The sequence below is a fragment of the Indicator indicator genome, chromosome 3, assembly GCF_027791375.1.
Source record: "Indicator indicator isolate 239-I01 chromosome 3, UM_Iind_1.1, whole genome shotgun sequence".
NCBI classification, from domain to species: domain Eukaryota; kingdom Metazoa; phylum Chordata; class Aves; order Piciformes; family Indicatoridae; genus Indicator; species Indicator indicator.
The window spans coordinates 49,863,536-49,889,614 of NC_072012.1; the positions used below are offsets into that span (position 1 = coordinate 49,863,536).

The window sequence follows — 26,079 nt, forward strand, 5'->3', positions numbered from 1 at the left end:
TTCATTTTCTCCCTATCTGGCAGTAGAGGCTCATAGAAAACCCCAAACCAAGAATCTGGAAAACAAAGATATTTCTGGTTATGACTTGGTAGCCCTGGAAAATCCCAGAGTACAACCAACACTCAGCAGGAACACTTTGTCTGCAAGTGTCTTGGATTTACATGCAGGCTACCTCTGCCCTTGCAGAGCAGCTTTCCCAATGTACTTCTAAAAGTACAGATCTCTAGAATACAGTCAGGTTGATGATCAGTGTGTGCCACAGGTAACACTGCAGGCATGATGGGAAAGATCCAGGATGATCCCAGGATGTTAGGGGTTGGGAAGGACCTCTGGAGAGCTTCCAGTCCAACCCCCCTGCCACAGCAGGATCACAGAATCCAGCACAGGGCACACAGGAACACATCCAGACAGGGCTGGAATGGGCCTAGAGAAGGAGACTCCACAACCTCTCTGGGCAGCCTGTTCCAGTGCTCTGGGACCCTCACAGTCAAGAAGTTCTTCCTCATGTTGAGGTGGAACCTCCTGTGATGGAGTTTATATCCATTGCCCCTTGTCCTATCCCAGGGTGCAACTGAGCAGACCCTGTCCTCTTCCCTCTTGACCCCCAGCCCTCAGATATTGATAGACATTGATCAGATCCCCTCTCAGTCTTCTCCTCTCCACACTAAACAGCCCCAGGGCTCTCAGCCTCTCCTCACCAGGCAGTGCTCCAGTCCCTTCAGCATCCTTGGAGCCCTCCCTTGGACTCTCTCCAGCAGATCCCTGTCCCTCTTGAACTGGGGAGCCCAGAACTGGATGCAATATTCCAGATGAGGTCTCAGCAGGGCACAGCAGAGGGAGAGGAGAAGCTCCCTGGCTCTGCTGGACACACTTCTCTGAATGTCCCCAGGCTCCCTTTGGACTTCTTGGCCACCAGGGCACTTTGCTGTCCCATGCAGAACTTGTTGTCCACCAGCACTCCCAGCTCCCTCTCCTTGGGGCTGCTCTCATTTGGTTAAAGATGGATTGCCTCTGCTGGATGAGGAAACTTCTAACCCCTGGGGTTTCAAATGCAGTTGTAAGCTGCAGTGGAGCAGCAAATACTGAGAAATTCAATGAATTCAGGCAAAAATTCTACTTTTTATCTTCTAAGACAGTTGGAGGAACTTCCTGAGATCATTGTTGTTGTAGGGTTAGGGTTTGCCCTCCCCTCCCCTTTCACTGTGAGGCTCCCAGAGCCCTGGAACAGGCTGCCCAGAGAGGTTGTGGAGTCTCCTTCTCTGGAGCCTTTGCAGCCCTCTCTGGATGTGTTCCTGTGTGCCCTGTGCTGGATTCTCTGGTCCTGCTCTGGCAGGGGGGCTGGACTGGAAGCTCTCCAGAGGTCCCTTCCAACCCCTAACATCCTGTGAGGCTGTGAGTAGATCCAAACCATAACAGTTGTGTATTCCAAGGGTTGTTTCTCTCTGAAATCTTTCCTCTCTTCCAGTGCCACTCTCTTTTATGTAAATATCTGGTTGAAGGCATGTATGTGTATATGGATACAGACACACATCAATACACACACCCCAGTGCCTTGAGTGGCAAATGATCCTGCAACCATTCATCACTCAGAGGTTTGGAAAAGAAACACAAAGTCCTCTAAAGGAGCTGTTGCTTGAAATGTAAAATCCAGCAGGGTCACCTTCTGCAGTGGGAATTCCTGAGTGGAATTCCACAGCCTGTGACAGACAGCTGGTGAGAGCAGAAGATCAGGAAGCTTCCTTCTGGATTTAAAATTCACCAGCCTGTGAAGGTGTCTCCCAGAAGTGGAAGGTATTCAATTAACTTCTAAAGCCCTGGACACCAGGATGCTGCACTGATAGGAGGAAGGGACAGCAGAGAGCACATAGAGCACAGGTCTACAGCTGAGGCAAGGGCATGGGCTTACAACTGGAGTAAGCTCACAGGGCTTCCTCCACATGGTGCTTGCATTCTCACTTGCACCCAAGCAAAACTGGGGTCCTCTTCTCCATCTAATATCTACTAACAGGGTGAGCTGAAACCATTAACAGCTCTCAAGTGGCATAAGGAATGACAATTAGGGGACTTGAGCACCTCCCATGTGAAGAGAGACTGAGAGCCCTGGGGCTGTTTAGTGTGGAGAAGAGAAGGCTGAGAGGGGATCTGATCAATGTCTCTCAAGAGCTGAGGGCTGGGGGTCAAGTGGAGGGGGCCAGGCTCTTTTGGGTGGTGCACAGCAATAAGCCAAGGACCAATGGAGACAAACTTGAACAGAGAAGGTTTCAGCTCCACATGAGGAGAAACTTCTTTTGAGTGAGGGTGACAGAGGCCTGGAGCAGGCTGCCCAGAGAGGTTGTGGAGTCTCCTTCTCTGGAGCCTTTCCAACCCCACCTGGATGCATTCCTGTGTGGACTCCCCTGGGTGCTGCTGCTCTGGCAGGGGTGTTGGACTGGATGATCTCTGGAGGTCCCTTCCAACCTCTAACACTCTGTGATCCTGTGAATCAGGCTGAGAAGGGAATGCTAGGGAAGAGCACTTTTCCTTGTCCACTTCTTTTTATCTGAGGTTTTCCAGAGCAGACAAATCATACGGTCACAGGATGTTAGGGGTTGGAAGGGACCTCTGGAGATCTTCCAGTCCAACCCCCCTGCCAGAGCAGGACCAGAGAATCCAGCACAGGGCACACAGGAACACATCCAGACAGGGCTGGAAAGGCTCCAGAGAAGGAGACTTCACAACCTCTCTGGGCAGCCTGCTCCAGGGCTCTGTTACCCTCACAGTGAAGAAGTTCCTCCTCATGTTGAGGTGGTGGTGGCTTTTAATTTGCAACTACTTGAAAATTCCTAATATGTTAATATCTTTGCAAAGGCTAAATTTATCAAGTGTTAAGTGCCAGGTGACAGTTGGTAGCAGCTGAGGCTCATATTGTTTATTCTTTTATAATTGGGAGAGGCAGGCATCACAGAAAATGCTGACTGGAAAACAGGGAGAAGTGATGAGTGAGGAACTCACAGAACCACAGAGTTAATGAGCCTGGAAAAGACCTCTGAGAACATCAGGTCCAGCCTATGACCTAACCCCACAACTAAAAGGCTACAACTCATGGGAATGCAGTAACTAGAGCCAAGTCATTTCTAACTTACCTTTGGGATGCAATTTTACACTCCTATTATATTTTAAAGGCCTTTTAAAGTTGGTGTATTTCATCTATTTCCCTCCCCAGAACTTACATGGAGGTAAGAGACCTGACCCCCCACATACAGTATGTTAAGAGCAACAAGGCTGGGGAGGGGTCTGGAGCACAGCCCTGTGAGCAGAGGCTGAGGGAGCTGGGGGTGTTTAGCCTGCAGAAGAGGAGGCTCAGGGCAGACCTCATTGCTCTCTACAACTACCTGAAGGGAGGCTGTAGCCAGGTGGGGGTTGGTCTCTTCTCCCAGGCAAGCAGTGACAGAAGGAGAGGACACAGTCTTAAGCTGCACCAGGGGAGGTCTGGGCTGGATGTGAGGAAGAAATTCTTCCCAGCAAGAGAGATTGGCCATGGGCATGTGCTGCCCAGGGAGGTGGTGGAGTCACCATCCCTAGAAGTGTTTAAAAACAGCCTGGATGAGGCACTCAGTGCCATGGGTTGGTTGATTGGATGGTGTTGGGTGACAGGTTGGATTGATCTCAAAGGCCTTTTCCAACCTGGTTAATTCTGTGATCCTGTGATTAAGTAACATGAAACTTGTGCAGAGTTAGAAGTGAGGGCCTGTCCTCTCCCTGTGCTGCAGCTGTGTGACTCTTCCCCTCTTGCTATTATTTTCCTGGAAATGTATTTTTGGGCTGGGGCTCCTGCCCACTCTTCTACCACGAGGAGCAATCCTCTGCCAACCATGTGGAGAAGTTTTCACTTGGAATAACAGACTGAGCTCCACACAACAATCTCTGCCCTTCCTGCCTTTCCCTCAAACAGCTGGTAGCAGGAGGCAAACCACAAAGGAACAGTGAAAAGAAAGAAAAAAACTGAAGAAAGCAACACGATGAAATTCTCTGTTCCTTTGTAATTTTCTCCTAATCAAAGTCTATCATCTGTCAGGTGGCTCACTGGATACCTTCACTGGTTTTCCTCCTCTCTTCAGAGACATATTTGCATGTTATTCCTCAGCGTGGGATGGAAGCAAGCCAAACAAAGAGGGCACATACTCTGCTGCTTTGTACACACATCAATATATGGAGCAACAGAGGTGTGCACTCTGGTCATGCACCAGACTGAGGGCTAAATTGTGCCTCAAAATAATTGTTTTGTACCATGAGTTCTCTCTGATATGCCACTTAGAGTTCAGGTTTTCACAGAATCACAGAGTGTTAGAGGTTGTAAGGGACCTCCAGAGATCACCCAGTCCAAGCCCCCTGCCAGAGCAGCAGCACCCAGGGGAGTCCACACAGGAATGCATCCAGGTGGGGTTGGAAAGTCTCCAGAGAAGGAGACTCCACAACCTCTCTGGGCAGCCTGCTCCAGGCCTCTGTCACCCTCACTCGAAAGAAGTTTCTCCTCATGTGGAGCTGAAACCTTCTCTGTTCAAGTTTGTCTCCATTGGTCCTTGGCTTATTGCTGTGCACCACCCAAAAGAGCCTGGCCCCCTCCACTTGACCCCCAGCCCTCAGCTCTTGAGAGACATTGATCAGATCCCCTCTCAGCCTTCTCTTCTCCACACTAAACAGCCCCAGGGCTTTCAGTCTCTCTTCCCAGGGGAGATGCTCAAGTCCCCTAAGCATCCTCCTGGCTCTCCCTTGGACCCTCTCCAGCAGGTCTCTGTCTCTCTTCAACTGGGGAGCCCCAAACTGGACACAGGATTGCAGCTGTGGTCTGAGCAGGGCAGAGCAGAGGGGGAGCAGAACCTCCCCAGCCCTGCTGGCCACACTTTTCTTGCTGCACCCCAGGATCCCATTGGCTCTCTTGGCCACAAGGGCACATTGCTGTCCCATGCAGAACTTGCTGTCCCCCAGCACTCCAAGGTCTTTCTCCATGGAGCTGCTCTCCAGCAGGGCAGCCTCTAACCTGTCCTGGTGCCTGCTGTTATTCCTCCCCAGGTGCAGGACCCTGCACTTCTCCTCACTGAACTTCATGAGGTTTCTTAGGAGAAGACTTTTCCCTCAAGCAAAGCAGCAGGATAGGAGAGAAAGACCAGCTAGTCTGCCTTGTATTTCCTGTTCACAGGGCTGGCTGTTAAGCCACATTTTGGCTGCAAGCCTGCTAAATCTTTGCAGAAGAAGTCCCACATGATGCATTAATACAGGCAGCAGGGTGGTCTGAGCCCACCTGAAGGTCACAGCTCAGCAGCCACACACTGTTTATATGAAATAACTGCAAGATTATAGCTAAGGTGAGAGGTGGTTTTCCCTGGTCAATTAATTGAACAATCCAGGTGTTTTCAGCACACTCCCAGAGCATTCCCAAGGAGAACACATTGCTTGTCAGCTACTGTTGATGGTGTGTACCTCAACAACAGCCAGTCCAAAGGCAATCCCCATAATTATCAGCAGATGGTCTTTAAGGTATTTGGTAATCACTTCTCCACAAGTCTGAAAAAGAAGACAAAGACATTAATTAGAGGCAAGCAATATCACCCTAAACAACATCATTCTAAGCAATATTATCCTAAGCAATATCATCCTAAGGAATGCAGCCTCTTAAAATAACTCATCTCAGGCTCTCTTTCTGTCTGTGCTGAAGAAAGGCTGTTTGGTTTTACTTGCTGCTAACAAACACAGACAGCACAGCTGTGTGTACCTTCTGCTCCAAGAGTTATATCCAGGCATTGCCTTTCTGAATGCAAAAAGTAACTTTGTACCTGGCTACAGGAGAGCCAAGCAAAGATACACAGCAAATTAAAAGCAAAGATATGCAGCTGTGGTGCCTAATGTTTATCTGGTTTTCAGGGGACAAGGAAAGGAGAATACATTCTTGCTTTCATCTGATAATTGCAGCAGGACAGGTTGGGAGGGGATCTGCTGGAGAGCAGCCTTGTGGAGAAGGACCTGGGAGTGCTGGTGGACAACAAGTTCTGCATGGGACAGCAACGTGCCCTGGTGGCCAAGAAGACCAGTGGGGTCCTGGGGTGCATTCAGAGGAGTGTGTCCAGCAGAGCCAGAGAGGTTCTGCTCCTCCTCTACTCTGCCCTGGTGAGACCTCACCTGGAATATTGCATCCAGTTCTGGGCTCCCCAGTTCAAGAGGGACAGGGATCTGCTGGAGAGAGTCCAAGGGAGGGCTCCAAGGATGCTGAAGGGACTGGAGCACTGCCTGGTGAGGAGAGGCTGAGAGCCCTGGGGCTGTTTAGTGTGGAGAGGAGAAGACTGAGAGGGATCTGATCAATGTCTATCAATAGCTGAGGGCTGGGGGTCAGGAAGGAAGGGACAGGGACAGCCTCTGCTCACTTGTGCCCTGGCATAGGACAAGGGGCAATGGATGGAAACTCCATCACAGGAGGTTCCACCTCAACATGAGGAGGAACTTCTTGACTGTGAGGGTCCCAGAGCCCTGGAACAGGCTGCCCAGAGAGGTTGTGGAGTCTCCTTCTCTGGAGCCTTTGCAGCCCTGTCTGGATGTGTTCCTGTGTGACCTGTGCTGGATTCCCTGGTCCTGCTCTGGCAGGGGGCTTGGACTGGAAGCTCTCCAGAGGTCCCTTCCAGCCCCCAACATCCTGGGAGCCTGTGGTTGTTTGCTGATTGGAAAGAGTCATTGTATCCATTACCAGATCCAAAGGAGAACTGCGGTTTCCCACTAGCCTGATCTTTGGGTTGAAATCTTCAAAGCTTATTATTAGGATCAGGCTGCACTAACAACATTTGGGTATAAAATCCAGCTCAAGGGTGACAGATGTTTGGTGGGCTAGGAGAAAGAGAGTGAGCATGTCTGAAGTGCTCCACAGAGCTACTCTCCTTGTTAATAAATGCCTACATCAGTTCTTGTAATGAATACATCTTCCCCAGGAACTGACAATGCTCCTTTTGCAAAGTGTGAGGAAAGCCAAGCAGTGCTTGAATCTATCAAAACTATGGGATGTTCCAGCACTACAACTGCCTTCCCCCCAGGTATACTTCCATTTGTTCACTGCACTTCCTCCCTCACAACAAGCAGTCTTTCTAAAGAGCCTTTTGTTTAAGCTGACTCAGAACTGCACTGAATTGCAGATTTTTTTTTTCCTGGATCACAAGAGTCAAATGTCTTTACTAGCTTCTAACATTGCCATGAAATCCCAGAATCACAGAATTATTGAGGCTGGAACAGACCTCTGAGATCACCAAGTGCAGCCTAGGACCTAACACCTCCACACCACCAGACCATGGCACCAAGTGCCACATCCAATCTTGCCTTAAACACGTCCAGGGATGGAGGTGGGGATGGAGACTCCACCACCTCCCTGGGCAGTCCATCCCAGGCTCTAATTCCCCTTTCCAGCAGGAAGTGCTTCCTAACATCCAACCTAACCCTCCTCTGGCACAGCTTCAGGCCATGCCCTCTTGTCCTGTCCCAAGCTGCCTGGCAGCAGAGCCTGACCCCCACCTGACTACAACTTCCCTTCAGGTACTTGTAGAGTGTGATAAGGTCCCCCCTGAGGCTAAAAAGACATCAAAATGGGGCCAAAATCCTCTCTTTATACACATCTTGATCCCAGATTGGTTTCTGGCATCCTCTAGGTAACCAGATTGTTCCCTTGCTTTAAATCATGATCAGCTTCTGTGGGATGGCTTGTGAAGGTCTCTGCTGTCCACCTTTCAGCTTTTAAGGATGTTTTTTTCTTTTCTGTCACCAAACATTTTTTTGTCTTATTATTGTATTAACTGCCCCAAGCTTTTCAAAGGGCTAAGGCATGTGAGGTTTCTTTCCAATAGATTCCCTCATCCCTGGAGATATTCAAGGTGAGGCTCAACAGGGCTCTGGGCAGCCTGATTTAGTTGAGGATGTCCCTGCTGACTGCAGAGGGAGTTGGACTGGATGAGTTTTGGAGGTCCCTTCCAGCCCAGCCCATTCTATGATTCTGTGGAAGGCTCCTCAATGAGTACCTCTCAAAGAGGATGGAGCTGGGTTTGAGGAGATTAGATCTATGTTCCTTCTGAAGAGATGTCCATTCTGCTTCTGTTGCCCATTCTTTAGTCTTAGTCAAGCAGTTCTCTGGATATCACAGGCTCACAGGATTTTAGGGGTTGGAAGAGACCTCTGGAGATCTTCCAGTCCAACAACCCTGCCAGAGCAGGACCACAGAATCTAGCACAGGTCACACAGCAACACATCCCACACATCCCTCCCAACCCAGACCATTCTGATTCTATGATTCTATGATTGACTCCATGATTCTATGATTGCTTCCATGATTCTGTGATTGATTCCATGATTCTATGATTGATTCTATGATTGATTGTATGATACTGGGCCCCATTAGCTACAACGGTACTCACAGTAGCCATTTGAAAAGGTCTTTTGTAAGTAGCCCCATATACTGCTAAGATTTTCAGAGCTGGACCTTTCATGGCTCATACCACAGAAATATTGGAACAGGTTGCCCAGGGAGGTGGTTGAGGCCCCATCCCTGGACAAGGTGAGGCTGGACAGGGCTCTGGGCAACCTGATCTAGTTGGGGATGTCCCTGCTGAGTGCAGAGGGGGTTGGCCTGGATGAGCTTTGGAGGTCCCTTCCAACCCAGACCATTCTATGATTCTATGATTCTGCAAAATGAATGTGGGAGGTTGACTAAAGGACTACAAACCCCAAAAGCTTGCATTTAATGTATTAGTTTTTCAGTGTCCCTTAGCTCTTTGAAACCTCTGAGACATCCTGTCTAGCACCAGAATGAGCCTGCATGGAAGCACTGCCTTTTGAGGGAGGAATAAGAATCCCAGGGTAGCTGACATGCTGCTTTGACCCAGAGGCAGACCCGGATGCCCCAAGTCGTCGTAGTTTCCACCTTTAGCCACCACTCAGTCTGCTGCAAGGGTACTGCACTGCACAGCTGAAAGAGAGGCATCCCAGGAGGAGGAAGCAGCAGTGTGTTTCATGCATGCCCATCAATTTCCTAGCAGATGGCACAGGGCCAATGCTGACTAATGAAAAGAAGACAAAACTCTGCCTCTTCAGAAAGCTACAGAACTGCTGCCTATGCCAGTTCCCAAAACCAACCTGAAGTCCAAAGCTCTTTTTGGGGAAGAAGAGTGGAACACTGCATTTTCCTTACCCTTTTATAAATGTATCTGCCTTGATAATAGGTGCAGAGGTCTGTTGATGAGTCCTTTTGTTCACACTCACAGACTTTGTGGCCACCAAGAGGAACATTAAAATTATTTCCCCAGTCTGCAGGTCCATTCAGCAAACCACAGCAATGGCTCTGCAAGAAAGGAAGAAGTGGGAGGTGAGGGGGAAAGTGGTGATGTGCAGCTCAAGGAGAGTAGGTGAAGGAACTGAGAGGAACAATGAAGGAGAAATTGCCTCTCATTTTTTTTCTTCCATATGCAAGTTGTCCCATATTGGTATGTCTCAAGCACCCTTTACATTTCCATACCAGTTTGAGACTGCTAAGTGCAGTCTAAGACTGTTTGAGTAGATTAAGACTGTTCATGCAGTTTAAGACTGCTAAGGGTTTAAGTGCTAAGAGTTTCAGTGCACAGTACTCAATAAAATACTCTAAAAGTGGTTATTGTCAGTGCCAGAACTTAACTGGAACATTGAACAATAATGGTTGTACTCTTGGGGTTGTTTTTGGTTTGTTGTTTTTTTTTTTTTGAGAATCAGATCCTCTCCTTGCAGCTTACACCTGGAGGAGATAAGCAACAGCTCCAGTAACAGCCACATTTCACATCTTTAAAAGCCAGGCTGCTGAGGGAGAAGTCAGGCACACAGAACTCTGCAACCTAGAGAAGTAACCAGCTGCAAATAGAGGAATGGGCTGGGGGTGGGGCTCAGGGCTTCACTTGGGGTTTGTTAAATTTAAATGAGGTGCAGTTTTACTTCACATTCCACTTCACTCCAGCCTAAAGCTCAGAGGTGCAGACGTGGGTTGGAGGGCTCCCCTCTTCCAAAAAGCAGCTGGAATTGTTCACATAATTTTGTATAAAAGCAGAAACCGTAACAAAGGACACATCAAAGTCATTCTGGTCTATTTATAAATCAAATCAGTGATCATGTGATTTTTTTTTTCCATTTTGCTTACCCTTCAATCACCTCCACGTGGAGCTGCTCATTATATCAGAATAAATAAAATGCATCAGAAGCAGAGGACAGGGTTGGAGGTACAATGAAGGTGCTTGGGAAAGTTGTAAGAAAGGAGCAAAGAGCCTTCTCCTGAAAGAGCTTAGCTGTCAGTGTGCCACTTGCATGCTGCCTGTCCTTGCCCCACTGCTCAACCCTGTCCCACAAAGCAGCCACCACAGAAAGTCCACCTGACAACAAGAGAGCAGAAGCTCCTTGTGTGGTGTTTTAACCTGCATTTCAGTCAGACGCTTCCCCATCCCCAGAGAACAAAATTCCAATCTGGGGCAGAGCAGCACCTCCAGTGCTAGAGGTGGAACAGACAGCAACAGATAGCAGCAGCCTCTTTGTCCTATTTTAATTACCATCTCCTCAAACTTCTGGAAGTTCTCTCGAATGGCTTTAGTGTCTTCTGCAGTGCTTTGCAATGATTTCACACTCTCCTGGAGAGTCAAGCTGAGGGATGCTTCAATCTGAAAGGCCAATACAACTGCCATTAGTTTCCAGGGTAGCAACAAAACCATGGGAAGCTATCCATTAAACTGCAGATAAGACTGTACCTGTGACCTGTACACTGCTCCTAACACACCTCCTGTGACCTGAAGGATCAGGATCAGAAGCAGTCCGATAAAAAACTAGGAAGAAAACAACAGAGGGATAAAACTGTAGCACTTTTGACCAAGATGATAGAATTTCTTCCGAGTGAATGTTAACACTTTCATGGGATTGAACAATCATGGAGGTAGAATGAACTGAAGTGAAGTTCCAGCCAGAGCTGCTCTTGTTAACCCTTGTTTGGCACTGGGGAAAGGGGAGGTTCGAGACAGAGCCTGCTCAGAGGGTGACCAAAACAAGGTACACACCAGGGGAGTGTCAGGATGGGCAGTCTGCAGGTGAGAAGTGCAGGCAGGAGGGCAGGGAGGATGTTCTAGGAAGACCAGCAAAGGTGGGAATTGATGGAATCAAATGGATAGGTACTGGGGAAGTACATGTGGAAGGAACTGTGAGGATGGTTGAACAGAAAAAAAAAAAGCTGGTGGGCAACCTGATCTAGTGAGAAGTGCCCTGCCCACAGCAAGGGGGATGGATCTAGATGATCCTTGAGGTCCCTTCCAAGCCTGACAATTCTGTCGTGCTCTCTGGACCTTGTTTTCTTGTGGAAGAGGCTACTCATCGTGTTTCCTCTACTCTAAAATGCAGAAGGGGCTGGAGCACAAGTTAAGCAAGGAAAACACATGATGATAATCCAACACTTGGTTGAACAATATGTCACCCTCCCTAGTTTGATGTGGCCTTATCCATCAAATGAAGATGTGGCCTGTTAAAGACAGTCACAGGTCGGTCTGTCCTACCAAGAGCAGCATGCAGCGGCTTTCCTTTATGGCACCACAGCACCCCAGAAACCCAAGGACCATGATGATGGAGCCCACAGCTATCAGCACATCAACCCCTGCAAAGAGGCTGCCATCTATCTCCAACTCCTGCAAAGAGGAAAAAAAGGATCTTTAAGCTGCATGAAAATCCTCTTAAAAAAATTCTGTATTCCCCAAAACAGGAGACTTACTGATAAACAGAATCATTAGCAACTAGGAGAAGATGCTGAATCATTAATAAACAAACCTTTAGTGCTCCCTCCTTCAATTAATATAACCATTAGCAACTATGGAGAGGATTCTGAACCATAAATATACAAACCTGTAATGCTCTCTGCTTCAATAAATATAATCATTAGCAACTGTGGAGAGGATACTGAACCACAAATACACAAACCTTTAATGCTCCCTTCTTAAATGAGCTTGATAGAACCTGGCTCTTAAGGCTTTATCTCTGCACAAGATGAAAATAAACTTCAGAGCCTAACTGAAGATCACTTTTCTTTGAAACGGATTTCAGTTAGTTTGCAGTCAATGAATATTTGCCTTTTACTGGGAATAACAAAATTCACAGGATCAGAGGATGTTAGGGGTTGGAAGGGACCTCTGGAGATCTTCCAGTCCAACTCCCCTGACAGAGCAGGACCAGAGAATCCAGCACAGGGCACACAGGAACACATCCAGACAGGGCTGGAAAGGCTCCACAGAAGGAGACTCCACAACCTCTCTGGGCAGCCTGCTCCAGGGCTCTGGGACCCTCACAGTGAAGTTCTTCCTCATGTTGAGGTGGAACCTCCTGTGCTGCAGTTTCCATCCATTGCCTCTTGTCCTATCATAGGGTGCAAGTGAGCAGAAGCTGTCCCTGTCCCTTCCTTCCTGACCCCCAGCCCTCAGCTATTGAGAGACATTGATCAGATCCCCTCTCAGTCTTCTCCTCTCCACACTAAACAGCCCCAGGGCTCTCAGCCTCTCCTCACCAGGCACTGCTCCAGTCACTTCAGCATCCTTGGAGCCCTCCCTTGGACTGTCTCCAGCAGATCCCTGTCCCTCTTGAACTGGGGAGCCCAGAACTGGATGCAATATTCCTGGTGAGGTCTCACTGGGACAGAGTAGAGGGGGAGGAGAACCTCCCTGGCTCTGCTGGACACACTCCTCTGAATGCCCCCAGGCTCCCATTGACCTTCTTGGCCACCAGGGCACATTGCTGTCCCATGCAGAACTTGTTGTCCGCCAAGATTATCTCAAAATCTCTCTTACATTGAAAAAGGAATAATGAAACAAAGCCTCTGTTTGTAATTAGTAGCCAGGAATGTACTCTATGGCTGTTCCTGAGAGAACACTTTACAGAGGGATGTTGGACCTGCTGGAGTAGTTTGATACACTTTCCAAAGCAGAGTCCTCCTCTCCTCTCCTCTCCTCTCCTCTCCTCTCCTCTCCTCTCCTCTCCTCTCCTCTCCTCTCCTCTCCTCTCCTCTCCTCTCCTCTCCTCTCCTCTCCTCTCCTCTCCTCTCCTCTCCTCTCCTCTCCTCTCCTCTCCTCTCCTCTCCTCTCCTCTCCTCTCCTCTCCTCTCCTCTCCTCTCCTCTCCTCTCCTCTCCTCTCCTCTCCTCTCCTCTCCTCTCCTCTCCTCTCCTCTCCTCTCCTCTCCTCTCCTTTTTCTTCTTTCTTCTCTTTTCTTTTCTTTTTTCTTTTTTCTTTTCTTTTCTTTTCTTTTCTTTTCTTTTCTTTTCTTTTCTTTTCTTTTCTTTTCTTTTATTTTCTTTTCTTTTCTTTTCTTTTCTTTTCTTTTCTTTTCTTTTCTTTTCTTTTCTTTTCTTTTCTTTTCTTTTCTTTTCTTTTCTTTTCTTTTCTTTTCTTTTCTTTTCTTTTCTTTTCTTTTCTTTTCTTTTCTCCCCACAGGATTGAGTAAAGCCAAAGGCCAACATAGAGGAAAAAATGTTCAAAGAATATTTTCCAGTGTGGCTGGTGCCAAGATTAGCATAAGAAAAAAAAAAGTCTGGAAGTTGTCTTATTTATCTTCTGATGGCAATTGCAAAGGTGTATAGAGAAGTATAATTTGAAGAATGTGTTGTTCTTTCCCCTTCCAAGTTGGACTGAATCTCCTGCTATTTATTCTTAGAAAGCTCTATTCATCTACAGCCAAATCCTTATGGTCTGTTCAGTTATTACTCAGGAAAAAAAAAAAAAAACAACCCATACATTGGTTCTGAATGGGAACTTTGCCTGCCAGGAAGCAAAAAAACGTGAGAAAATGCTTTCAATTTGGGTCCCTTCCCTTAAGTAATTTCTTTTTTTTTGAGAGAATGCTCAGTGTCACTTCAGGAAACCAGTCTGGGACACTCTTAAGTATGGTTTTGTGAACAGGAGATCTCCCCACACTCAGGGAAGCATAGTAGTGTTTACTGCTTCCCCAGCCCCATTGGATCATCTGAGCCATCGGAGTAGAGATGGCCAAGTAGCAAGGAAAGCAATTTTAGCTTCTTGTAAGATGCTGACTGAGGAGTGGAGGAGTGAAGGAGTGAAGGTTGTCATTCTTCCTTTTCCATAGTAGAGAACAGCAGAGATCTCCACCATGACCAGTCTGGGCACCTCAATCCAAGAGAGATGTGGAGGTGCTGGAGGGCAAGGAAGTGAGGAAGGGCCAGGAGAGGAAATCTGATGAAGAGCAACTGAGGGAGCTGGGGATGATTAGCGTGAAAGAGAGGAGGCTGAGGGGAGACCTCCTGGCTCTCTACAACTCCCTGAACTACCTCTGATGCATGTCTACAAGATCAGGAGCTTCTCAAAACTGCCTTTACTATTGCAGAAAAGTAGCAGTCAGAGTGCCTGAAGTAATTTAATAACACAGATAAAATCCAGGAGGGCTGTTACAATATTTCAACCCTGAGTAAAGACTTTTTAAAGACATTAAAACTCTATTTCAATATGAAGGGAAAAGGGTGAGAAGGTTTAAGAAGCCATTTGAAAATAGAAGGGACAAATCATTGTTCCCTTTCAAATTTGCAGTTACTGGGGAAGTGGATCCAAGCTAGAGGAGGGGAGATCTAAATTAGAGGTTAGGAAGAAGTTCTTCCCCATGAGGGTGGTGAGACACTGGCACAGGTTGCCCAGGGAGGTGGTGGAAGCCACCTCCCTGGCCCTGGAGGTGTTTAAGGCCATGCTAGATGTGGCTGTGAGCAACCTGATGTAGTATGAGGTGTCCCTGCCCATGGCAGGGGGATTGGAACTGGCTGCTCCTTGAGGTCCCATCCAAGCCTGACCATTCTGTGAGATAGTTGTTGTGTTATGGAACATAGTGAAAGAGGCAAAAATATTTCCTACAAACCCTTAAGAATATCTCTGACTATATTACTGCACTTGGGAAAGCCACTGAGAGGCCTCAGAGCTGCATGAGCAGAGAGAGGTTTGCCTGCAGAAATCAGCTTGCACCTGCAGAACCTGCACCCCCTGCTTGCAGTCACACAGTTGTGCCTCCATCAGCAGCACCTTCTGGCTACCTGCACTGCTTTGTTTCATCCTAAACACCATCAAATGCATTAATCTCTACCCACACAAACCACTTCAGCCAAACCCAGGACAAGTTTGTGGGAATGAAGATGAGAAAGGGAAATGTGTGTTGCAGCTTCCAGACATTTACCTCCTGAGCATTCTTGTTAACACGAATCCATATGGAGACTCCCAAAATAATGGCACCACACACCTGCAGGAGAAAATCATTAAAAAATTTATTTAGAAAGATCAACAATTTTAGATTGAAGTTCACAGGATCACAGGAAGTTAGGGGTTGGACCTCTGGAGATCTTCCAGTCCAACACCCTGCCACAGCAGGACCAGAGAATCCAGCACAGGGCACACAGGAACACATCCAGACAGGGCTGAAAAGGCTCCACAGAAGGAGACTCCACAACCTCTCTGGGCAGCCTGCTCCAGGGCTCTGGGAGCCTTACAGTGAAGTTCTTCCTCATGTTGAGGTGGAACCTCCTGTGCTATAGTTTCCATCCATTGCCCCTTGTCCTATCCCAGGGCACAAGTGAGCAGAGGCTGTCCCTGTCCCTTCCTTCCTGGCCCCCAGCCCTCAGCTATTGATAGACATTGATCAGATCCCCTCTCAGTCTTCTCCTCTCCACACTAAACAACCCCAGGGCTCTCAGCCTCTCCTCCCCAGGCAGTGCTCCAGTCCCTTCAGCATCCTTTTGCCCTCCCTTGGACTGTCCCCAGCAGATCCCTGTCCCTCTTGAACTGGGGAGCCCAGAACTGGATGCAATATTCCAGGTGAGGTCTCATTAGGGCAGAGTAGAATTCAACTTGCACCAGATGCTGTGCAAAATAATTTTGGAATAATTTGTTTGGCAAATGGAAAGAAAGATGAATTGCTGGAGTGTAGAAGATTGACTCACATCCAGGAAACTTCATAAGGGTAGTTAAATCTGCAGCTATACACCAAACCTCTCCTGTGTCTACCTCAGAGGACTCCTCATTTCCTTGATGATTTATCCATCTGGTTGGGAAGCACAGAGAAATTCTGTCAGATGAGAGAGGAATAGAAATTGCTATGGTGTGTATACAAGGTGGTTGCTGCTTGTGCAATGGGAGCACACAGGATTTAGTAAGGAGTGGATGTTTGTAGAAATTGTGATTCTGGAATGGCTCAGGACCTAATAGCAGCTTTCCAGTACCTGAGGAGGGCTCCCAAGAAGGCTGGAAAGGGATTGTTTACAACAACCTGCAGTGACAGGACCAGGGTCAATGGCTTCAAACTACAGGAGAGCAGATTGAGATTGGGTAGGAAGAAGTTCTTTACCATGAGGGTGGTGGAACACTGGAACAGGTTGCCCAGGGAGATGGCTGGGGCTCCATCCCTGGAGATACTTGAGGTGAGGCTCAACAGGGATCTGGGCAACCTGATCTAGCTGGGGATGTCCCTGCTGGCTGCAGAGGGGGTTGGACTAGATGACCTTTGGAGGTTCCTTCCAACCCAAACCATTCTATGATTCTATGATTCTGTATAGCTAGAGAGCAATTCTCTGTGGTAAAACAATCAGAAACACTTCTAAGTCTTTCTGCTTTTCCTGTGTAACAATATCTGGTCTTGCTGAAGCAGGTGATGGAAGCCCCATCTCTGGATGTTTTGGTACGAAATGTTCTTTCTGTGCTCTGCATATAATAAACTTAGCTTACTGCAGTGGGTTCAGGGGAGGCTGGAGGCAGGGGAGGCTGAAGCACCTCTGCTATGGAGACAGACTGAGAGAGTTGGGGCTGTGCAGTCTGGAGAAGAGAATGCTCCCAGGGGACCTTCTTGTGGCCTTCCAGGTGTAAGGATTATGCTTGCTGAGACAACTGGTAGGAAAGGAAGAGGGCCACGCACTAGTTAGGTTTAGAATTATCTTCCTCTATGTCACTGGTGTAGTGGAACCAGGGCAGAGGAGGGCAAGGAAGCTAGGAAGGGCCTGGAGAAGAAATCTGATGAAGAGAGACTGAAGGAGCTGGGGATGGTTAGTGTGAAAGAGAGGAGGCTGAGGGGAGACCTCCTGGCTCTCTACAACTCCCTGAAAGGAGGTTGTGGAGAGGTTGGTGCTGGTCTCTTCTCCCAGGTCATTAGTGATAGAAGAAGAGGGAATGGCCTCAAGCTGCCACTGGGTAGCTTTAGACTGGACAGTAGGAAACATTTTTTCAGGGCAAGAGTGGTGAGGGACTGGAATGTGGTGGGCAGGGAGGTGGTGGAGTGCCCAAGCCTGGCTGTGTTTGAAGGTGGTTTGGCTGTGGTGCTTGGGGCTGTGGTTTAGGGGTGAGCCTTGTAGAGTAGGGTTGTGGGTTGGCCTTGGTGCTCCTGAGGGGCTTTTCCAACCTGAGTGTTTCTGTGGTTCTGTGATTAATACTGAAGCCGTAAATTGCACTGAAATGTTGTCATGAGCTTCCCATGAAGGCTGGGACTATTCCAATCCTTTTAAAATTAGAAGAGCTATTTTTATATGGTTTAGATAATTTTTTTCCCTTAAAATACACTTTCCTCTCTAAAGTTTTCATCCAATATTCAGCATCAAAGACCATAACGACTTAAGCAGATTATTTAATATGGACCAGAGCCAGCACTCCAGACATGAGCACCACACATCTGAAGTCAAACTTCCACAAATGCATTCTTAAACATGAAAAGGGAAAGCTGTACAGTTGATGACAGCTATATCATGTTATCAAATTTAACTGGAGCTCCCCACTGAAACCTCCCGCATCCTGCTGAGTCTGCTAGAAACTGAAGGTATTTGTATGAAGTTATCTTTGGGTCTTGTTCAGCAGCACTCTGTGAGCCATGTGGCTAGGCACCAGGCAGCAAGGGTTCACCACTGCAAAAGCTTCCACTGCAACACCTATTGCTAGAAATACAAACAGAATTTGGCCCCTTGCCTTACTATGTGTTGCAGAGGACCTCCCATCAAACCACAGCACAGCAGCAGAAGGGAATAAAGCTGAAGGTCTTGCATCTGGGTCAGGGCAATCCCAGGCATCGATATAGGCTGGGCAGGGACTGGCTTGAGAGCAGCCCTGAAGAAAAGGACTTGGGGGTGCTGGAAGACGAGAAGCTCAACATGAGCCAGCAGTGAGCACTTGCAGCCCAGAGAGCCAAGCAGAGCCTGGGCTGCAGCAAGAGAAGTGTGGCCAGCAGGGCCAGGGAGGGGATTCTCCCCCTCTGCTCCACTCTGCTGAGACCACACCTGGAGCTCTGTGTCCAGTTCTGGAGCCTCTGTTACAGGAAAGATCTGGAGGTGCTGGAATGTGTCCAGAGAAGAGCCATGAGGATGAGCAGAGGGCTGGAGCTGCTCTGCTATGAGGACAGACTGAGAGAGTTGGGGTTGTTCAGTCTGGAGAAGAGAAGGCTCTGAGGAGACCTTCTTGTGGCCTTCCAGTATCTGAAGGGGGCTCCAAGAAAGCTGGGGAGGGACTTTTGAGGGTGTCAGGGAGTGATAGGACTGGGGAGAATGGAGCAAAACTAAAAGTGGGTAGATTCAGATTGGATGTTAGGAAGAAGTTTTTCTCCACGAGGGTGGTGAGACACTGGCACAGGTTGCCCAGGGAGGTGGTGGAAGCCTCATCCCTGGAGGTTTTTGCAGCCAGGCTGGATGTGGCTGTGAGCAACCTGCTGTAGTGTGAGGTGTCCCTGCCCATGGCAGGGGGGTTGGATCTGGAAGATCCTTGCGGTCCCTTCCAACCCTGACAATTTTCTGATTCTCTGAATGTGCAGGAACTCTCTAACCAGATAGGAACATTTACAAGATTTATTTCCTCTATTTGAAACACAAACATCACTTATAAACCAAAATTTTTAGTGTGTTATAAAAATGGAGTTGGTTTTGGCCAATAAAAATTGCTCCAGTTCAGTAAAACCTTTTTTTTCCTGTTTATTAACACAAAAGAACAAAAAGAAAAGTTTTGAAAGAACAAATCATAAAAGGTCTTGCTCCAGAGAATCCAAGTTGAACATTTTCAGGTTTGCTGTTATACTCCTTCCTGATTGTTTGCTTAATATAAAGTTTCAAGTAAAGAAACCTTCATTAAAAAAAAAAAAAATCTTTTTTAAAGAGCCAGGATTTTCCAATGGAATATTTGAAAAGGTTGTTTGAAGAAGTCCTCACTCATTTCCCAAAATCAGATGGCTGTTATACTTTTACCTCACTGCCTGACCAAGAATCAGCAATCTCATCCCAGCCTCATAAATTGACCAGGAACAGGACTGTTGTCCCTCAAATTCCATCAGTCCTCCTCCTCAGTCCTGGTGAGAGGAAGAAATGCAACCTGCTTAAATGTATGGACCCTCAGATGAGCCTGCATTGACTCTGGGACCAGCAGTGTGTTAAGACCTTGCAGACAAGGGAATAGCATATCAGAGAATCAGAGAATCAGAGAACAACAGAATCATAGAATCACTGAATCACAGAATCATAGAATCACAGAATCATAGAATCACAGAATCACAGAATCACAGAATCACAGAATCATAGAATCACAGAATCATAGAATCACAGAATCACAGAATCAGAGAGTCATAGAATCATAGAACTAGAGAATCACAGAATCAGAGAATCACAGAATCACAGAATCAGAGAGTCATAGAATCATAGAAATAGAGAATCACAGAATCATAGAATCACAGAATCACAGAATCAGAGAGTCATAGAATCATAGAACTAGAGAATCACAGAATCAGAGAATCACAGAATCACAGAATCAGAGAGTCATAGAATCATAGAAATAGAGAATCACAGAATCATAGAATCACAGAATCACAGAATCAGAGAGTCATAGAATCATAGAACTAGAGAATCACAGAATCATAGAATCACAGAATCACAGAATCAGAGAATCACAGAATCACAGAATCATAGAATCACAGAATCAGAGAGTCATAGAATCATAGAAATAGAGAATCACAGAACTAGAGAATCACAGAATCAGAGAATCAGAGAATCACAGAGCCACAGAATCATAGAATCAGAGAATCATAGAATCAGAGAATCTCAGAATCACAGAGCCACAGAATCATAGAATCAGAGAATCACAGAATCACAGAATCATAGAATCACAGAGTCACAGAATCACAGAATCACAGAACCACAGAATCAGAGAATCACAGAATCACAGAATGCTCTGGGTTGGAAGGGACCTCCAAAGCTCATCCAGTCCAACCCCCTCTGCAGTCAGCAGGGACATCCCCAACTAGATTACGTTGCCCAGAGCCCTGTCCAGCCTCACCTTGAGTATCTCAGTTGGACTGGATGATCTTGGACATCTCTTCCAACCTGGTTGAGTCTGTGATTCTGTGATCTCAACAGAAGGGCCTTCAACCACCTCCCTGGGCAACCTGTTCCAGTGTTCCACCACCCTCATGGTAAAGAACTTCTTCCTAACATCCAATCTAAATCTGCTCTCCTGTAGTTTGAAGCCATTGCCCCTGGTCCTGTCCCTGCAGGCCTTTGCAAACAGTCTCTCTCCAGCCTTCCTGTAGCCCCTTCAGGTACTGGCAGGCTGCTATTAGGTCTCCCCAGAGCCTACATGGAATTCTACATGGAATGCCCTCCACTGGCAGACACTTTTTAAGCTACCAATTCAACAGCATCAGGAGGAGCTCTCTACAAGGTTGCTACTGCTCAGGAAAGCATTTGACTGGAATATTTCTTTGAGATACCAGAAATGAACAGTGATGGGAAGGTCCTACAAACAGTGAGATCTATGGCCCAGGGTGCCTGCTGAGCTTGTGTTGCTACTTTCTGGGACCCAGCTGTAAAGATCCAGCTGTAAGATATGGGGAAGAGGCTGCTTTGGTTGTAGATGAGTCTGTAAGTCAAAACCTATCAAGGATTATACTGAGTTGCCTCAAATTAGCAGCAGCCATCAAGATTTAGTGAGAAAAAACAACCCAACAAACAAACCCATATGGCAATTTTGCATGATGTGGAGTAGAAGTTGACAGAATCAGAGCAGCAGGATGGAATGGATATTCTGCAAACTCTGAAGGATGGAAAGAGGGAAAATCTGACCTATGTGTCATGTTTGATGCATTAAAACAAGGATTAATTTAAGGAGTATTAAAAGCTTCATACATGCAGTCAGCTCTAAAGATCAGCTCTTCCTCCTGTCTGTAGGATCATAGAATCAGTCAGGGTTGGAAGGGATCTCAAGGATCATCCAGTTCCAACCCCCCTGCCATGGGCAGGGACACCTCACACCAGATCAGGCTGGCCAGAGCCTCATCCAGCCTGGCCTTAAACACCTCCAGGGATGGGGCCTCAACCACCTCCCTGGACAACCCATTCCAGGCTCTCACCACTCTCATGGGGAAGAACTTCTTCCTCACATCCAGCCTGAATCTCCCCACTTCCAGGTTTGTTCCATTCCCCCCAGTACTGTCACTCCCTGATATCCTAAAAAGTCCCTCCCCAGCTTTCTTGTAGCCCCCTTCAGATACTGCAAGACCACAAGAAGGTCTCCTGGGAGCCTTCTCTTCTCCAGACTTCTCCATGCTCATCTTTCTTTCACCAGAGCAGGAGGCTGCAATACTCTACAGAGAGAATCACAGAATCAACCAGGATGGAAAAGACCTCAGAGATCATCAAGCCCAAGCTAATACCTGATATCTACAACACTCTGGATCCCAGCATGGGGCTCGTGTGGTTGTGGGTTCCCAGGGGGCACACACCATGAATTGAAGCCAGAGTCACTTTTCAGAGCTAGCTTCCACTGTTCCAAGGCTCACACACTCAGTGCCATGCTGGAAGAGGTGCTTAAAAACAAGGCAGTAGAAGGCTGGGAAGCCCATTCCTAAATCCCCTAAGAGGAAAACCTCCCAGAGAGATTGGCAAGGGCTTGAATGAAAGGAGGCCAGGTAAATATGCAGGTGTTGCTCTTACCTAGTAAAGGTAACTCTCCCCTTCACTTCCCCCGAAACCACAACACACTATCAGTTTAACCTCCCACTTTCCAACTGCTTTGTGCACCAGGGAGAACAGAGGTGGGACAAAGGGCTGAAAAAACAATATCACTGTTCCCTGTGCTTTACTGCAGAATTCCAGGAATGAGAGACAGGAATGTGACTCAGAGAATCCAGACTCCTTGCACTCTGTCAGTTCCTGCTCCTATTTGCACCATGTGTGTGTCCTTCCCTATCTTGGGTGGTACCTTCCTTTAAAATAAGTGACTCTAGCTGTGTTCCTGTCCTCCCCTCTACCAGCCAGGTAGTCACAAGCCCAGCAAATGCTCCCAGTGTATTCTTCCCCAGAGGAGCACAGATTTTGCTCCCTCTGGCATAATGCTAGGTTTGGGAAGTTTGTTCCACACCTGCTTGTTTGCTGAGCTCTCAAGACTCCTCCAGGAGTGTGTTTTTGCTGTGGAAATTCATGCTGTCACTGGAGGGGTGAGGCATTGTTCAAGTTTGTTCCAGCAGTAGTTTGGAGCTTTTCTAGTGCTAACCTGAGACATTTGTCTATCACAGAATCATAGAATGGTCTGGGTTGGAAGGGACCTCCAAAGCTCATCCAGTCCAACCCTCCCTGCAGTCAGCAGGGACATCCTCAACCAGATCAGGTTGCCCAGAGCCCTGTCCAGCCTCACCTTGAATATCTCCAGGGATGGAGCCTCAACCACCTCCCTGGGCAACCTGTTCCAGTGTTCCAACACCCTCATGGCAAAGAACTTCTTCCTAACATCCAATCTAAATCTGCTCTGCTCTAGTCTGAAGCCATTGTCCCTCCTCCTGTCCCTGCAGGCCTTTGCAAACAGTCTCTCTGCAGCCTTCTTGTAACCCCCTTCAGGTACTGGCAGGCTGCTATTAGGTCTCCCTGGAGGTTTCTCTTCTCCAGGCTGAACACCCCCAGCTCCCTCAGCCTGTCCTCAGAGCAGAGCTGCTCCAACCCCCTGAGCATTTTCATGGCCCACCTCTGAACCTGCTCCATCAGCTCCATGTCCTTCCTGTATTGAGGGCTCCAGAGCTGGATGCAGCACTCCAGGTGAGGTCTCCCCAGAGCAGAGCAAAGTGGCAGAATCACCTCTCTGGCTCTGCTGGCCACACATCTTTGGATGCAGTCCAGGCTGGGATTTGCCTTCTGTGCTGCAAGCTCACACTGCCTGCTCCTGTCCAGCTTCTCATCCATCAGCACCCCCAAGTTCTTACAGTAAATGCCAATGAAAGTGAACAGGAAAAACTTCCTGAGGGGCAGGAATGCCAAGTCAGAAACTTCCAGGCTCATTTAAATACTGCTGCAGAAAAATTTCAACATAGGTGTCAAACATCATCAATCTGCCTTGACAGAAGTGGAGGAGGAAGAAGAGGGGAAATGCAGACTAAACCATTACTGGCCTGGTAGGAACTTCTTTCTGAGATCCACAGGCAATTAAAGAATTTTGCTAATTCCTCTCATTTTGGCTAGCCACAAATTATCCATGCTACTGTCTGTGGTCCCTTTGGAAGGGCAGCACCTCTTCACTTCACAAACAGGAATCCCCTGAGGCCAAGCCCATCATGTGGCTAAGTAGTTCCCTTTCTGGTTTCTGTGAACCTCTGGTGAGGATGACAACGCCCTGTTGGGAAAGTTGAGAGCGAGCTTGAACCACAAGAGAAATGTTCTTTAAACTCAAACCTTTCCAGAACTTTTAGCATCCAAAATCCTTTGCAAACCAGCTGAGAACAGAGAAATGTGGCTCAGAGAGCACCCAGAAGCCTTCCTGCTGCCTGGTGCTATATCTGCCTGCCAGCCCATGCCATTTTACAGACATTCACTCTCCACCACCAGAAACTAATAATGGCACTGAACAGAAAGCAAAGAACCACACAGAAAGATATGAAAAGCATTTATCAATCAGGAGGCCAAAATCACAATCTTTGTGCCTTCAGGATTGTGCTGTTTGAATGCAAACAGCAAACAAGAAAAGCAAGAGACAAATGCATTGTAAGTTGAGAGACTGTTGCCTTCTGCTGGGAAGGAGAAGTGTCCCTTGCCATGAGGGACATGATGTGAGCAGGGAGAGAGGAGAGACTCATGGCAGGTCTTCTTTTGAATGCATAGGGAAAGTTATTTTGAAGGACAAAGACAAAAGGTTAATCCCAGGCATTGATATGGGCTGGGCAGGGACTGGCTGGAGAGCAGCCCTGAAGAAAAGGTCTTGGGGGTTCTGGTGGATGAGAAGCTCAACATGAGCCAGCAGTGAGCACTTGCAGCCCAGAGAGCCAAGCAGAGCCTGGGCTGCAGCAAGAGAAGTGTGGCCAGCAGGGCCAGGGAGGGGATTCTCCCCCTCTGCTCCACTCTGCTGAGACCACACCTGGAGCTTTGTGTCCAGTTCTGGAGCCTCTGTTACAGGAAAGATCTGGAGGTGCTGGAGGGTGTCCAGGAAGGGCCACGAGGGTGATCAGAGGGCTGGAGCTGCTCTGCTATGAGGTCAGACTGAGAGAGTTGGGGCTGTTCAGTCTGGAGAAGAAGAGGCTCCCAGGAGACCTTCTTGTGGCCTTCCAGTATCTGAAGGGGGCTCCAAGAAAGCTGGGGAGGGACTTTGTAGGGTGTCAGGTAGGGATAGGACTGAGGGGAATAGATCCAAGCTAGAGGAGGGAAGCTCTAAATTAGAGGTTAGGAAGAAGTTCTTCCCCATGAGGGTGGTGAGACACTGGCACAGGTTGCCCAGGGAGGTGGTGGAAGCCTCATCCCTGGAGGTTTTTGCAGCCAGGCTGGAGGTGGCTGTGAGCAACCTGCTGTAGTGTGAGGTGTCCCTGCCCATGGCAGAGGGTTGGAACTGGCTGACCCTTGAGGTCCCTTCCAACCCTGACAATTCTGTGATTCTAAAGGGAAAGGCAAAAGTTGAAGCTATTATCCCCTCCCTGGTTTAAGGATCATATTCTGGTTCCCCATATGCTCTCTGTTCTTTACAGTGCCTCCCACTACAGCGTCCAGGCAATGCTGAGCACGTTTTCATGCATCACTAATAACAAATTTAAGCTGCAACTTACCCAAAAGATGAAGTTGAAGAAGAACATGGAATATTTCATGCAGCTGCTTACCCCTGCCATTTTCAACAGGCTGAGGCAAAACCAAGCACTAACAGAAGAAGCTTTCCTAAGAGCTTGCCCTTGCTGTAGAAGCTGCTCCTGCGTGCTCAGAACACCTCTCAAACCACGTCAGATACACCATGCTCTGCTACTGGGAGAAAAAAAAAATGTGACCCAAGGCATGGACAATGATTTCAATAGTTCCTGTGGCACAGGTAAATATTAACCAGAGCAGTGTGAGAGCACTGCCAGGCGTTATCACCGAGCCTCCAGCCTGGCTTAGTCTTGTCCTACACCTCAAAAGTAAACAGATGAGGCAGTAAAACTCATAGTTTCCAGAGAAATGGGGGTGAGCATAACAACATTCTACAGACTTGTTTTAAGAGGTGGAAATTACTGCATTTCTTAATGCTTTTCTTTCTTTTTAAGTGCCAGGGGTTACTCTGCCCTCTGATCACTGCCAGAATTAATTTGGTCACTCTCCCACTCCAGATATTCAACCAGCACAAGAGGATGGTTATCCCAGCAGGGGGGAGGTAAGGAAGCTGCCACCACTTTCTCCCTCTCAGTGTCTACCTCAGATCCTTTCCCTGATGAAATCAGGACCCCAGGATTTCCTCCCAGCACCAGGGTGCAGCAAACATCCTGCTGTGCAGGTTTCCAAAAGGGCTGTGAGCCCCAGCACAGCAATCATGGTTCTGGCATCAGATGCAGGACAGTTCTCAGCACCAGGAGCTAGATTTGTCCCAGGAGATAAAGCCACAAACCTGTTTCATTTGGCTTGGTTTATGTCTTGTTTGTTTTCTTCTGTGCTCCTCAAGCTAGGGATCTTGAGGGGAAAATAAATGTGACCACTGCTCTGGTTTTCCTGTTTTCTGGAGCAGCCTCATATAGGAGCTCTTTAAGGGATGAGGGTCAGGCATAGGTTCCCTCTGAGTTCATCATTAACAAAAAGATGATTTATTTTGCAGGCAAGCACAAAGGA

General features: G+C 47.7%; 1 protein-coding gene across 1 annotated transcript; it reads right to left on the bottom strand.

The window, feature by feature from the left end:
• TSPAN8 (tetraspanin 8) lies at positions 1–25,115 on the bottom strand. The gene is made up of 8 exons (XM_054399844.1): positions 25,056–25,115; positions 15,210–15,272; positions 11,553–11,681; positions 10,761–10,835; positions 10,566–10,673; positions 9,191–9,340; positions 5,458–5,541; positions 1–55 (listed from the first exon to the last, which is right to left on the bottom strand). The coding sequence occupies exons 1-8, from the start codon at positions 25,113–25,115 to the stop codon at positions 2–4; spliced, it is 723 nt and encodes a 240-aa protein (XP_054255819.1). The 3' UTR covers position 1.
• Positions 25,116–26,079: the final 964 nt, after the last annotated feature.

What these genes read in the sequence shown, in the direction of transcription:
- TSPAN8 (XM_054399844.1), bottom strand. Translation starts at nt 25,115, where the DNA reads ATGGCAGGGGTAAGCAGCTGCATGAAATATTCCATGTTCTTCTTCAAC. An exon ending in GCCGCTGCATGCTGCTCTTG is followed by an intron (nt 10,836 to 11,552) that starts GTAGGACAGACC and finishes TTTTCTTCCTAG; the next exon opens with TTTTTTATCGGACTGCTTCT. An exon ending in GAGCAGTGTACAGGTCACAG is followed by an intron (nt 10,674 to 10,760) that starts GTACAGTCTTAT and finishes TTGGCCTTTCAG; the next exon opens with ATTGAAGCATCCCTCAGCTT.